This window comes from Lethenteron reissneri, chromosome 26 (genome assembly GCF_015708825.2).
Source record: "Lethenteron reissneri isolate LAM-NWPU_2019-01 chromosome 26, ASM1570882v1, whole genome shotgun sequence".
NCBI classification, from domain to species: Eukaryota; Metazoa; Chordata; class Hyperoartia; order Petromyzontiformes; family Petromyzontidae; genus Lethenteron; species Lethenteron reissneri.
Genome location: NC_083804.1, coordinates 20,622,721 through 20,636,943, shown reverse-complemented (window position 1 = coordinate 20,636,943; position 14,223 = coordinate 20,622,721). Strand labels below are relative to the sequence as shown.

Here is a 14,223-nt window from a genome sequence, read left to right as displayed (position 1 = left end):
GCCGACAACGCGCGGACTATTTTTTCTCCGCGCACGCGTTTAGTTTCGCTTTCCCGGGTTCCGCGCTTTTAAGCCAGCGTTTATTTATCTTGGGAGGTTTTATTAAATATATATATGCTCCGTATAATTTCGCCGGTGAAGAATTAGCGCTCAAATTCACTCGGGACTTGTTCGCGGTCGCGTTAATCAGTCGTTTGACGGCGTTACGAAGCAAACGGCGTTCAAACCGGGGCGGTGATGCGGCTCGGCGGACTGTGCGTCTGCGTGCACTGTCCACTCCGCGACAAGGCCCGGGAGAGAATTAAAAATGTTACATTTGTTAATAAGATATTAACGGCGCGTATCTAAAGAGTTTAAACGCAATTGGCGATAACGAACAAAAGTTTTGGAATAACTGCGCAGTCTAACAAAAAAAAGGACGTTCGAAATAAAAAATCGCGGTAGAAATACCTCCGATGCGAGTGATCGCTAATCGTTAACTGTTAATTATAATGTACAGACCACTCACAATCTACGGATGGTCTTCTCTTCTTCTTCTTTAAGGTTGCATCTGTCGACGAGGTGTGGAATTTCCTCACGAAGCAAAGACGGTGGTTGTGTAATCGCCTACACGAGGCGAGCTTTTGTCTTTAAATCGCCTTCGCCGGTTAATTGCAGATTATTTGAAATCTTTTTTTCAATTATCTTATATTTTAATCCACGGATTATCGATACCTGTCAAGCCATACGGTTTAACCATATTGTTGTCGAGGGAAATTGAGTTTTCAGGTCCACACGGCGTACAGCCGTTTCAATAGGGGCAAAAAAACATTTAGTTTTTGTCTATTTGTGTTTATCCCTTGTGATGGGAATTTGTAGGTTGAACGTTAACAATTTACAAGCGGCATGGGATGACCAATAAGTTCTAAATTTGTCTGTAATAAGGTAAGGGAACCTGATTATTTTACGGGTGTGTAGTAGTGATTGTGTTTCTCCCTTGTGATGGGACTGTAAGATGAACGTTGAAGATTTACAAGCGGCATGGGATGACCAATAAGTTCTGAATTGGTCTGTAATAAGGCGAGGGCACCAATGATTTTGCGGGTGTGTAGTGTTGATTATGTTTATCCCTTGTGATGGGACTTTGTAGGTTGAACGTTAACAATTTATAAGCGGCATGGGATGACCAATAAGTTCTGAATTTGTAATAAGGCGAGGGCACTAATGATTTCACGGGTGTGTAGTAGTGATTGTGTTTCTCCCTTGTGATGGGACTTTGTAGGATGAAGGTTGACGATTTATAAGCGGCATGGGATGACCAATACGTTATAAATTGATCTGTAATAAGGTGAGGGCACTGATAAGGGGTTGACGGGTATGATTGACGTATTCATTCTCTAAAGGTTCTAGTTCACAACCATATGTGTCTAACACAAAGCACTTCGAATGGTTATCTCTCTGCCTTTTCAAGAGGTAAACTGAGTACAGTACTTTAAAGTGTTTAAGGTCACCGTACATGATTGCATTAAAAACGTTTAAGTCAAATGTTCCACTTTGTTACAGTTCGCTCTTTGGGAGGAATGCGACAGATCATCCTCAATCTCTCATCTTGCTTCTTCACACCAATTCAGCAACAGGGTTACATCATGACAATGAGTTTAAACCACGCATGAATCTCACAAACAATTTTACAGAATGCTCCCTCGATGGGTATGTTTTCCCCCTATGTTGTGATAATTGTATGTAATTCCGTTCATTCAACAAGACGACCAAATGACTAACTACTAAATTGTACCTCATGCTGCCAATTAACTCCCAATAATTGTTAGTCTTCAGCCCGCAGTAGGGATCTCATATTGGGAGCATAGCCTCTACAAAATGAACGTATACAAATGATCTATAAGGTAAACCAGCTTAATGGTACAGGTAGGAACAACAGGTTCCACACTGCCCACCAGGGATTATTTGTCTGTCTGTCGTGCACGAATGCGCTGTCCAACCACGTTCCTACCTGCCCACTCCGAAGGAACGTGTTTGCAACTACCAACCCGAACTGGAAATTTTCCTGACACCACCAACACAATGCACTTGGCCAATAAGTCACTGGCTTGCCTTCAGAGACTGGATAAGCGGTGGTGGTTGGAAGGTTTGGTAGTGGTGCAGAGGCTATCACTGTCAAAGTCCTCATGATTTTTGCCAGCATGACCATTCACATTTTTACCTCGCACTGTTCAGGAGAAAATCCACTTGCATTCTTGTTTCAGAATATTCCACGACATTGCACGTAATTTATTATGCGATGCTGTGGTAAACAGACAAGGATGGTGCAAAGCAGTCAAACTCAATTTTAAAATTATTGAGTCTGAACCAATGTATTCCAGCAGCATTTAAACAGCAAACTGAAAACACATGGGCGATCGACAAAATGTTTTGATATAATGAAACAGACACGATAATGTTTTTTGCTGGCTAAAAGATTGAGGGCAGATCTTAAAATGCATCGCATCCTAAGCCCTTGTCTAAAAATGCTGCCTAGATGCTACCAGTAAAAAATGTGAAAGGCTAAGGTTAAGCGTTTTGTTTCATTGACAAAACAATGTCATCTTAAAAGGCTCCCATCACTTGCTGGACAAGAAAGGTGCTGGTATCCGAATATTTGTTACTGAGAGCTGTTACATGCTTCAAGTTGGTCAGTACTAAAAAATTACACATTTGTGATCTTTAAACACGTTACATTTTAATATAAACTCAAGCATAATGGCAACGCTAAATATAGATTGCATCGTATGTTGCAGATGATAAGAAATATTGCGAGATCTTTGTTATTCATGGAATATTTTGGCAAAGGTAACACTGCAGCGAACATTTTGAGCATCGGCTTTTGATTACGCGAGAGAACTTGACGATGAATGGTTTTTGTGTCTCGTCATCTTGATATGCTCGAACAAATCAAGAGCAATGTGCACACTCAACTCAAATGAAAAGGAACAGCGAAACATGCCAGAGCAGCCCATTTGGTGGCTTTCATGTACAGTACTGGATTGTACTTTGGCAGAGATTTTAACTTGTACACTGCCAAGCGAGGAAAACTAATGGTGCAAATTAGTAAGCTAGGTGCGCACTAATCTCAGGCATGAGTGGCAATCAATGCACAACAGGGAAACGTAAACCATTCTAGATGATTCAACTGTGCGGTAGATGCGCTCAATGCTAATAAAGATTCATATGGACTGCGAATCCAATGCTGGGTATATTATCGCGTCAACTTTATTTGTCTAAACGACAACATCTGATTACAAATAATGGCATCGGACCACAAAAAAACCAAAGTGACTAACAGCACTGTGGGTGGTTTGTTAGTGTCTGCTGGAGCCAAGGCACGTTTTAGGCCCAGTAGCCCCAAATAGCTGCTGTGGGAATCGGGTCCTCAGTCCGTGTTGTTGGTAACCACTCGCCATCGCTTCTGTCGAGCAGAGGACAACGTTCAACATTTCTGTTGGGCACAGCAGAAAAAAACACCCACCAATGGGTACTGGGGTCATTAAGTGTTGAGCAATATTGACAACACTGGCTCCTGAAAAAAAATCAATATATTAGTTGGAAATTTGTGGCAAGGATACGATGACAAAGCATTTGGAATGATATACAGTACATTCAACTCTTTTGGGTCTTTTCCCCTGATGAGTGCCTTCCTGTTTATAACCAAGTGGGGACCCATTAGAGGTACAGTACTGCTTTAGCAAGGTAGACTGGGACAAACATAAATACAATAAATATTGGACAACCAATAAATGATGTGCTAATTCGTACATTTTAAATGTTCGAAAATTATTCTGAAAATTATTCTGCAAAGTACGTCATGGTAATAACACGATTTATTCTGAACTAAATCATAAAACGTGGCACCTTTAAAATCCAAGTCAATGGCAAAGATGGTTCTGACATCTGTTCATTCACGGATTTATTTAGATTCCTTACAGAGAAAAACAAATCCAAGCCAAAATATCTGAGGCACATTACTAAATGCATTTTTAAAATGATAATTTTTTTCTTTTATTTAAACGTCACAATTTTATCAATGACCTGGACAATTGATGGAAAAACACTCAAGCTATGAAGTGACACAGCAGATTAGATCCTAGATGAGACTGCAATGATTCAACAATGTGATATGACCTATTACCTGCCAAGCGAAGTGCCTGCACAAATTGTTGCTTGACATGTTAAATTAAATCGCTAATGTAAGTTCTAGTCAAAAGTAAATTGTACTTGTAATGATTTAAAATATTAACCAGGAAAGAACGGGTATTTAAGACATTTCAACCATGTAATGTGTCGTAACATTCCTTGAAAAAGAGACATGCCACCTCAAAATGATAATAAAAGTTATGTGAAGCATATTAAAGTTCATTGGTGGCCCTGAAAAAGTGGCTTAAATTTCACATACCTATCACAAAAACCAGTATCTCCATAAGACAACCACTGTTATTGTCCTAAAATATTGCACCAATTTTATCAAATGCAAATAGACAACGGATTGGTATTTTACTCACAAGATTGTGATATTTTTGGGGGCGGTGGCATTCTGTCAACAACAGCCACCTATATTGCTTAACCATTCTCACTTGTCTACACAATAAGGGGCCCACGGCCAAGGTCAAAATTCCCAAATCATGTACCTCTGACAGAATCAGTTTTGGTTTACTGGCCCTGGGTGCTGGTTATTCAGCATACCATTTACAAAATCCCACTAAGTTGACACGAGTCCCGTTTCAAAATAACACAATGGATGAGCGTGGACTACCATTCCATCTCAAAAGGCATTTCACTCTTATGTCAAGTGAAGTAACCGAACCAAACTGTACGAACATCCCACTGCAGTTGGAGAGGTTACATACAGGGACAGCGGTGTGTGTGGGGGGGTGTGAAGTGCGACGAACCATGGCGTCGTCGTCGCTCATATCCGTCCGATTTCACGCAGCTTTGCCACCAGCTGCTCGGTGGTCTCCACTTTGATGCCGGCCTGCCGCTGGGGTGGGTCCTCCACGGACAAAATTTCCAACTGCGATGCCACGTCCACACCTAGATCCTTCGGGGTGACCATGTCAATCTTCTTCTTTTTTGCTTTCTGTGAGCACGGGAAAAAAGTCAGAGACACGTTTAAGGATTTTTTTAAAACAAAAACGAGGTGGCTTGGTGGTTCATAGTGATTGCTTCTGAATGCCAATTTAGTACACGTTAGTTCTGAGGTTCCAATCCTCGGGAACCACAGCCTAAGCTAAAACTAGATTTTCTTCGCTAAGTCGTACGTTCTAATTTTTAAGTAATGGGTTTTTTTGATGTTTTACTGTAGGTATATAACGATTTATTGATTCATAGACTAAAAGTGGTTGTTATACTCAAGATGAGTACATCCAATCGAATAGAATTGACGCAAATGACATGCTCATGTTACGTTTAGAAGAGTGAACAAAACTGTGATTCTTTTTAAAAATTGCAACCGCCAATCACGACAATTTATTGAATCACGTGGAGTGGGTGGTGGGGGGCGGTGAATCATCTGCCTATTTCACTATTTTACAATTTGAAATTGACAAGAAGCAGTATAATGATGGCAGGTCTCAGCAGGTCGCTTTCGCCAGAGCGAGATTACCATGATGTTGGGCAGGGTGGCGTAGCGCGGTTCGTTGAGCCTCAGGTCCGCTGTGATCACCGCCGGCATGTTGATCACGATCGTCTCCAGCCCACCGTCAATCTCGCGTACTACCTTCACCTTGTCACCCTCCAGGTGGACTTCAGACGCAAACGTGCCCTGCAGATAGCAAGAGCAACGTAGGTGCTGGGGTTACGGCGAGGGTGGAACGACTGATTCATTAAGCTCACGATACAAGAATTGACTCGTGTGTAACAAATCAGAATTGAGTGTTTATCAAACCGTATAATAAGCTGTACGTAACAACCAACAACATCTATTTGCATTTGTAATGCACCCATAATTTAACAAGTGTATTGCGTTACCACTGCAGCTACTCGAGGGTGCAGGCATTCTTCAGTGTGAAATTAAATGTATATATTTTATCAAAGTGGGACCCTGAATCACGACAATTCATCGATTCACCAGAGAAATTAAACATTCTAACTGTAGTTACTATCATCTTTCCTTTGTTCTCATCTCCCTCTTCAGAAAGACTTGAAATCCCAACATCATTACTGTTTCAACAGTTTGATAACATTGCATAAATGAAAAAAATTTGGTGGAAAATTTCAAATGTAGGTATGCATATAATTTAACGTTATCACATTTTTGTTAATCACTTGCACTCAGAGACAGCACTGACGTGACATCGAGGTTGCAGTACCTGAGGCCAGTCCAACAGAGCTGCTGTCATCTGACCTGTCTCATTACAGTCGTCGTCAATAGCCTGTGGAGCAGACACGATTATGCCGACTTGAGCGATTGAATTCCATAAACACACAAATGACTTAACACCAGTATAACAGCTCTTCCCGCGGCCATATTACATAATACACAACTTATGCAACACCACCACGGATCTTCCATCAACAGCAACGACAACATTTTTAGACCATGGAGCACAGCAAAAACTGGCACCATTTGAGGAGGCCAAACTTTAGGGGTATCACTTGAGATAATAAAACTCCGGTGGTATTGATTTTAATTAATATAGACAAAAGTAAATTGTGCAATTATACACTCATTTTAAACATTACACAACTCACTGTTATGAAACAAACACAATGGAGGGGGAATGGGGAGTGGAGCAGTTGTGCAGTGTTTAGTGCATGAAAAATGAGTTTGATTTCTGCTATCACTCCCATCGGTAACGACTGGTCAAGTATGGTCAATGGACTGCTGCAAGCATCAGTGCGGAGAAACGTTCATCCAGCAGTTCAATTGACTTAGGACTGTACGTTTATTCTTTTAAACACGTAGATTCGATCACTTTAGGTTGCAACTGACAAGTGATATATCCGACCTATGCAGACGGAATACAAGAGCGCTGCATTGTTTCACTTCGAACTCCTGTACGACCGCCACACAGGTACAATGAACGCGAGCCACTCCATCATCCTGCCTCATTGCCACCTCCACGCACCTGTTTACCGAGGATCACGAGATTGACGTCCTCCTTTTTGGCGAGCGCCGCCAGGATCTTGGAGACCTGCAGGGGCCCCATGGCCTCGTACTCTTTGCCCGACACGTTCACGTGGATGCCCCGGTCGGCGCCCATGGCCAACGCCGTGCGAATCGTCTCCTGGGCAACACGCACGCGCAACCCGGCGCCGCCTATTAAACCCAGTTCGCCTGGTAAGAGCGCAGCGGAGGAGCGGAAGTGGAACCCAGCAACGAGTTTCATTCACGGTTATGGCTAACGTCAGCGGCGAATGATGTCTGAACTGTCCCTTCAGGCCTCCCCTCATTTACCGATCCACGCTGACGGGTAGTGAAGTATGGTCATCCCCCATGGCATGAGGAGACTTTCATTTAGTAGTGGATTACGCTTGGAAAGAGGAGCTGCACCGGTCGAGAGCACGGACCTTACATTGCATGAGTTTATGTATAATTTCCACCAAAACATGAACCTTTTTCCAAGGTTTTCGTCCACCAAAAACAAAACACTAAAATCGAAAAGCATCCACAAAATTAACAGATAATATGTTCCACTGGGGAGGGCGAGCAAACAGCACGCTTGCCAACAAATCGCAAGCCCTACCCCGAATCCGTATGAACCAGCGAATCGGCGACAAGTACTAACTCTCTCATTTACTATAACCCTACTCCTAACCAACCAGCAGCCCGCCATTATTACTATCCCTCTCACTGACCATAGCCCTGTTCCTGTTGCATCGGAAGGGTCCCGTTCCACTGTTAGCTTTTAAGCTTCGGCATTCACAGCACTTGCTTTCCCTGCGAAAGTGCATGTGTCACGACCGCCTGTGGGGTGGGGGTTGGCGGCACCATCGCGGCTTCCGTACCTGGCACTGCTGGGGACCACAGCTCACGGCCACGATCTCCTTGGCCAATTTCTTCTCCTTGAGGCGGACGGCCTCCTCCATGGCGATCTCGCAGAATGGGTTCATGGAGTGCTTCACGCCATCTGTCACCACGCCGGTCTTGTCGGGCTTCACGCGGATCTGGAGAAGCGGTGCACGTGGCAGCAGGTTGCACACAGGGCTTATAGAGGGCCCACATCGGCTACTCATCATTGACAAGGCCCACTAATGGCTAAAAATGACCGACAAATGTAGTATGTGGTAAGTACAACGGATTTGTGGAAAATATGCTAAATAAACTTATAAGTTAAACACCAATGTTTGAATTTTGCAACTCAAAACACGTGATGCACAACATATCACGACAAACCGAAAATGGCCACCACAGCTGTTGCAGGATGGAGCTGTGAAGGCCCTTTAGCCCAAAACCTTTCATAGGAGTCGCACTAACTGTGCGGCAATCGTCATGATTTTCATCAGCTGGATTAACGTCACAGCTGACAATTCCACTTCAGGGTTGCTACATTTGGGCCATCCATTTTTACGCATGGAGGGGGGAGGGGGGGTGAAGCCTCGATAATTTGTCTACATTGGCCTTCAAATGAGTTAGACAGTCCGGCGGTGGACTATCTGTTTGATTAAACACGTTAATATGATTAATCCTTGATCGTTTCTCCGTGGATTAAATATCCGCCGTTCGATAGGATTCGGGGGGGGGGGAGCTTCAAGCGTACATACCCAGGTGGGGGTGTAAAAAGTACGGGTGCGTACAGGGAGGGGTGCAGGGGTCAAGTTTTGACAGATTTTTGTGTACGTACTAAATGGATGGCCCCTTAGCCTTTGCACCTGATTGTAAAATATTCTTTAATGATTCATGTTTTTCCCCCCATAAATAGTATTTTTTTTACTTGAAGTGTTGTTTTTTGTAAACTCACAAGTGAAAGTAAGATTGGAGTTATAGAGGGGAAGGTGGGTATGCACTCACTGGATTACCATGTTAACAGTGTTTGTGTTCATGTTTATAAACGGCAGCTGACCCAAGGCAGGGTTTAAACAGCACACCGTAAATAGGTCGCATTTACTTAAGAGCATATGCTCAGCACCTGTGATCTGTACGCAGACGCCCAATACAACAAGGTGATTCAAGATTCTCTCCGACACCAATCCTCATGCTCCACCACAATTCAAGTATCCATAATTGCAAATCATCATGATAATGACAACATGTGGCGACATACTTTGCATGAAAAAAGTACAACAGTGAACGAATGAAGGTGGACTCGTGCATGGTGAAGCATCTGAAATTTTAGTTTGTTCATCCCTAACACCGATTATCACGGTTGCCTAAGTACAGTGCAAAAAAAGTTCAACATACATTGTAAATTCCCAGACATTAAGTGAATACTTTCATTGAAACATTACCACATGGACAGGGGTAGTGACAAGTTTAGCAAGCCAGGTTCGACATTAAAATGCAGATAATGGCATCGACGATTCAGCAGGTGCAGCGGATGAAGCGCGGATGCAGTATGCGTTGCTGCCCCTGCCGTGTCCTCTAAGCCTGGCAACTCCTGTCCTTGCCAGCCACCCAGTAGTTGCTATCAGTGCCAAGTGCAGGAACGTGATCCAGAGATGGGCAGTTATACAAATGACGCAACTTCAGTCAGTTTTAAAATAACCAGTCCTACATGTGTGATGTTATTTGTAAGGAAATTGTATTTTAGAAGGTACTGCTCGTCTCTGGAATGAGTCAATGGTTTTGCATGCACTTATAACAGAATGCATCATCACCATCTCAGCGTTGATGAAAATTGCATGAGTACATCTGAATGCCATGGTATTTTATGAGCATTTATCCCTAACCAAGATGGATGGACAACTTACTGTATGACAGTTCTCATTGGTTGAGAATAATATTCCCAAAACGCCACTTCACAATGAAATTAATTTTAAAGTGTCCCAGAAGTATGTCGGAAATCGAGTAACGGTTGCTTCTGATGTGACTCAAATGGTCGAAACGAATAATCTATCTTGTACAGCATTGCGTGATGTGGCACATTTAGCTCCATATATTATATTTGCTTTTTTACCACTTGTGCAGCGATAGGGCCAACAAACCCCATATTGCACGTTAAGCCTTAAAACAAAATGTTGAAACAACTACTGCTGGTAAGCACTTATTAAGAGATCAGTGTGGCCAGAACCACGGCGGGCTAATTTTATTGTTTTATCAGTGCTTCCACCCTGCACCAGGTACTTATTTAAGGCTGAGTCGACTTAAGTGAGCCTCAGAACAGGTTCTGATAAAACTCAGGGGGCACAGCTGGTGCATCTTCCCGTGATCTCGGTCAGTCAACCCATGGCACCTGGGTCTGTCCCGCGACCTCCGCCTTCGACACTTCACGTGGCCTTAAAGTGCACATAGCCTGGCACAAGCGTCGTGGCGACATCACCGCCACTTCGTGGTGGTGGTTGTTGCTGATTAAACTCGCCACCGATGTTTGGCTCTGGCTCGCATAGTGCACGAACCATTTAGAAACTCTCGCATTAATACACTCAAGACTCGCACGCACTCCAACACTCACTCTCGCATTCTCATACACACTCGCATGCCCTCCTCACACACGCACACTTGCTCTCTGAACTCTCATTCACAAACATATACAGTAGTCACACACACACACTCTAGCACTCAAAAAGACTAATTTCCACATACCATATAGCCTGCAGACTTGGGGCAAGTGCTTTTTTCGATCACCTATGAAGGTAGGCACGGAACACGAGGGGGTGGGTGGCCAACATCACACCCGACCGCCTTTGTCTCCCCAGTGGCGATGTTTACACACCGCATCAGGTGCCCATTTGAGGCCGAGTCGATCGAGGGGAGGCCCAGGACCGTTTCAGAGAATCGTCATCGGTGTTGGTGGCCGTGAGCGGGAATCAAACTTGGGATTCTGGTGACGTTTGAGAACTCCCGCAGGTGACGGTCAACTTGGGAACCCCTACGACCTTTGGAAGCCCCTCAGACCCCGGTCATTAGAGAAACTAGAAAGCAGAGGAGAGACCCGGGACCTTCAGACAATATTAGGAACCAGAAACCCAAAGCTGGGATGGAGCTGAATAGGAGAGGGACCTAAACACCAAACCATACAACCCTCAGAAGCGGGATCAGGACCCTAGGTAAGACGGGAGAAGAGCCACAACTCCAGAGAGGGGTTGAGATCATGACCCCAAGGGTCACTCTGGCTCCGATGCTATCCTCTGTGGGTCAAGGCCCTCCCGGGGCCCTCCCTCTCCAGGCCGGGCCCGCAGTGAAGGTCAGGGGACGTGCCGGTCTTGTGGGCAAAGTGGCAGAGCCGCGTCTCCCCCCACACACACACGGAGACCCCCCCAACCATGATTCGACCTCGACACCGACCCCCTCCTCGTCTTGATCTCCACTGCTCCTCTCGCCTGGGGTGGGGGAGGGGAGAAACGCCGCCGCGTCAAAGTCCCGCCCGGTACCTTGACGGCGTAGTCAATGACTCTCTTCACTCCGACCAGGACGCGCAGCGCCATGACGATGTTGCCGCTCCTGCTGACAGCAACGCGTGCGGACTTTGACCCAGTTACGTCACTTCCTGTTAGAGACACGCCCCCCTCCACCCACCGACCCCGCCCCCCTCCACCCACCGACCCCGCCCCCCTCCACCCACCGACCCCGCCCCCCTCCACCCACCGACCCCGCCCCCCTCCACCCACCGACCCCGCCCCCCTCCACCCACCGACCCCCTCCACCCACCGACCCCCTCCACCCACCGACCCCCTCCACCCACCGACCCCCTCCACCCACCGACCCCCTCCACCCACCGACCCCCTCCACCCACCGACCCCGCCCCCCTCCACCCACCGACCCCGCCCCCCTCCACCCACCGACCCCGCCCCCCTCCACCCACCGACCCCCTCCACCCACCGACCCCGCCCCCCTCCACCCACCGACCCCGCCCCCCTCCACCCACCGACCCCGCCCCCCTCCACCCACCGACTCGACCCCCTCCACCCACCGACTCGACCCCCTCCACCCACCGACTCGACCCCCTCCACCCACCGACCCCGCCCCCCTCCACCGACTCCGCCCCCCTCCACCCACCGACTCCGCCCCCTCCGCCCACCGACCCCGCCCCCCTCCACCCACCGACCCCGCCCCCCTCCACCCACTCCTCGACTTACGAACACCCGACTTGCAAGCTTTCAGAGATACGCACAAACCTGCTCCGTTATGTCAATTCGCATGTTCGGGCACGAGAGTCGTAAGTTCATCCGCCGCGCAATAGATGGCGGTGGTTGTTCGGTGTCATTACCCAGCATTTCTGCCTGGGCAGAAGATAAAGAACCAGTGGCATCTACATTTGCAGAACATGAAGAACCAGTGGCATCTACATCTACAGAACATGAAGAACCAGTTTCATCTACATCTGCAGAACACGAAGAACCAGTTTCATCTACATCTGCAGAACATGAAGAACCAGTTTCATCTACATCTACAGAACATGAAGAACCAGTTTCATCTACATCTGCAGAACACGAAGAACCAGTTTCATCTACATCTGCAGAACATGAAGAACCAGTGGCATCTACATCTGCAGGAGATTATACAACTTTTAAAGCCATTCCCCGTGTTTAGTGTACATGCTGTAAAACATGTTTGGAATCGATAGGAGTAAAGTTGAACAAATCAACTTCTGGGCTTCTGGAACATAACTCGTTTGTAAGTAGAGGAGTACTTGCATTTATTTTTACTGGATGAATCCGATGAGCTATAAAGCTATTTTTGTGTCCAGTAGGGGCGGGTCAAAATGTTACAATAATAATAAAAAACGACAGTAGTGCAAAGTATAAAAAAAACATATTACTTAAAAATATACTGTACAAATAAAACGTAACAATGTTTTATCCTACCAGGCAAAGCCCACTGAACTATTAACTTATTTTTCAGAAGCGACCTGGACACAAATGATAGCTGAACAAAGTGTCGTATCATGTTGATATTTACAGCAGCAAAATAATATAAATGCGTGTTTCTAAATGTGGAGGGAAATAGCGGAGGACCGGAAAAAAACCACGCGACCACGGGAAGAGAAACACGCCAACTCCAAATACACAGGCGGTGAGACCCCACCCGTACTCTATATATACAGACCGACCTCGCTTAGCGTGACCCAGTAGAACGCCGATTCGTTATAGTGCTCTTTGTCCTGGATAAAAAAAGATGTACTGCACAAAAAATGAAAAAAATATCTACTATTGATTTGTTTACATATATATTTTTATTGATGTGTTGTGACGGCTTTCCAGACAAAAACAATACACACCAAAATCTGTGAGAATATCTTACAGCATACATATTTCAAGAAATACTCAAATAAATGCAGATACATTACTGAGGTGAAACTTTTCTTTTCTTCGCAGAGAAATATAAAATGAAAAATGTGCGTCACGCTTGTGTGGGAAGTCCACAAATAACTGTGAAGTGATTAGAACAACACCCTTCAACATAAAAAGACCAAACACTGGACTTAAATTTTTAGGTAGATATTTGAGTCACCAGTGATCAAAGTCAAAGTGATTCTTGCTCAAATGAGCACTGAGGTGGTGCTCACCTCTCATTTACAGCCCTGAGTCAGTGGTGGGAATTCCACGTTCCTATGGTGGGGGCGAGTCTATCCATAGGACAACCACTGTTGACCTCCCCACAGTGGTACTCTTTTATCGACCCTGGATGGATAATGATGGGCCGAGCCAAGCTCCAACCAGAATTTGAACTCGCACCTTTGTGAGTGCGAGCCGATAGCGCTACCGATAAATATTTTACAGCCACCACCGATATATATCTACATGCCTGGCATGGCCTCACTCTTTCAAAGGTGTATCTGGTTGTGAAATGTGCGCGTAAAACAGAAGCGGTGTATAGTTGGTTGAAAAAAAGTATAAATACACGTGATTAGTGTTTCAAATAAATCACCTGCGGCTGAGTAAAATGAAGTTACTCGATATTTAGTTGGTTTGCTCGGCCAACACACCAAACATTACAATGTAGGACATCGTTTGTATTCAAAATAAATTATCGTGGCCGACCATAGGGTGGGGCCATTGCACTCACAATTAATCATATTTTGGCCAACCACGTGAGCATGGCAAGCAAGAGCGAGCGCATCAGCTGCTCAAACTCAAGAATGAATCGCTCACTCA

The 14,223-nt window shown here is 45.4% G+C and overlaps 1 protein-coding gene across 2 annotated transcripts; it reads right to left on the bottom strand.

The window, feature by feature from the left end:
• Positions 1 to 3,223: 3,223 nt before the first annotated feature.
• Positions 3,224 to 11,627, bottom strand: ETFB (electron transfer flavoprotein subunit beta). Of its 2 annotated transcripts, none has more exons than XM_061560521.1 (7): positions 11,500 to 11,627; positions 7,978 to 8,136; positions 7,098 to 7,256; positions 6,339 to 6,401; positions 5,633 to 5,791; positions 4,920 to 5,107; positions 3,224 to 3,472 (listed from the first exon to the last, which is right to left on the bottom strand). In XM_061560521.1, exons 1-6 carry the CDS (start codon positions 11,551 to 11,553, stop codon positions 4,937 to 4,939), a joined length of 765 nt encoding a protein of 254 aa, XP_061416505.1. In that variant the 5' UTR covers positions 11,554 to 11,627; the 3' UTR covers positions 3,224 to 3,472; positions 4,920 to 4,936. The 2 variants fall into 2 exon arrangements, with proteins under 2 accessions (XP_061416505.1, XP_061416506.1); XM_061560522.1 differs by having other exon boundaries at positions 3,224 to 3,442.
• Between the last annotated feature and the right edge of the window lie 2,596 nt (positions 11,628 to 14,223).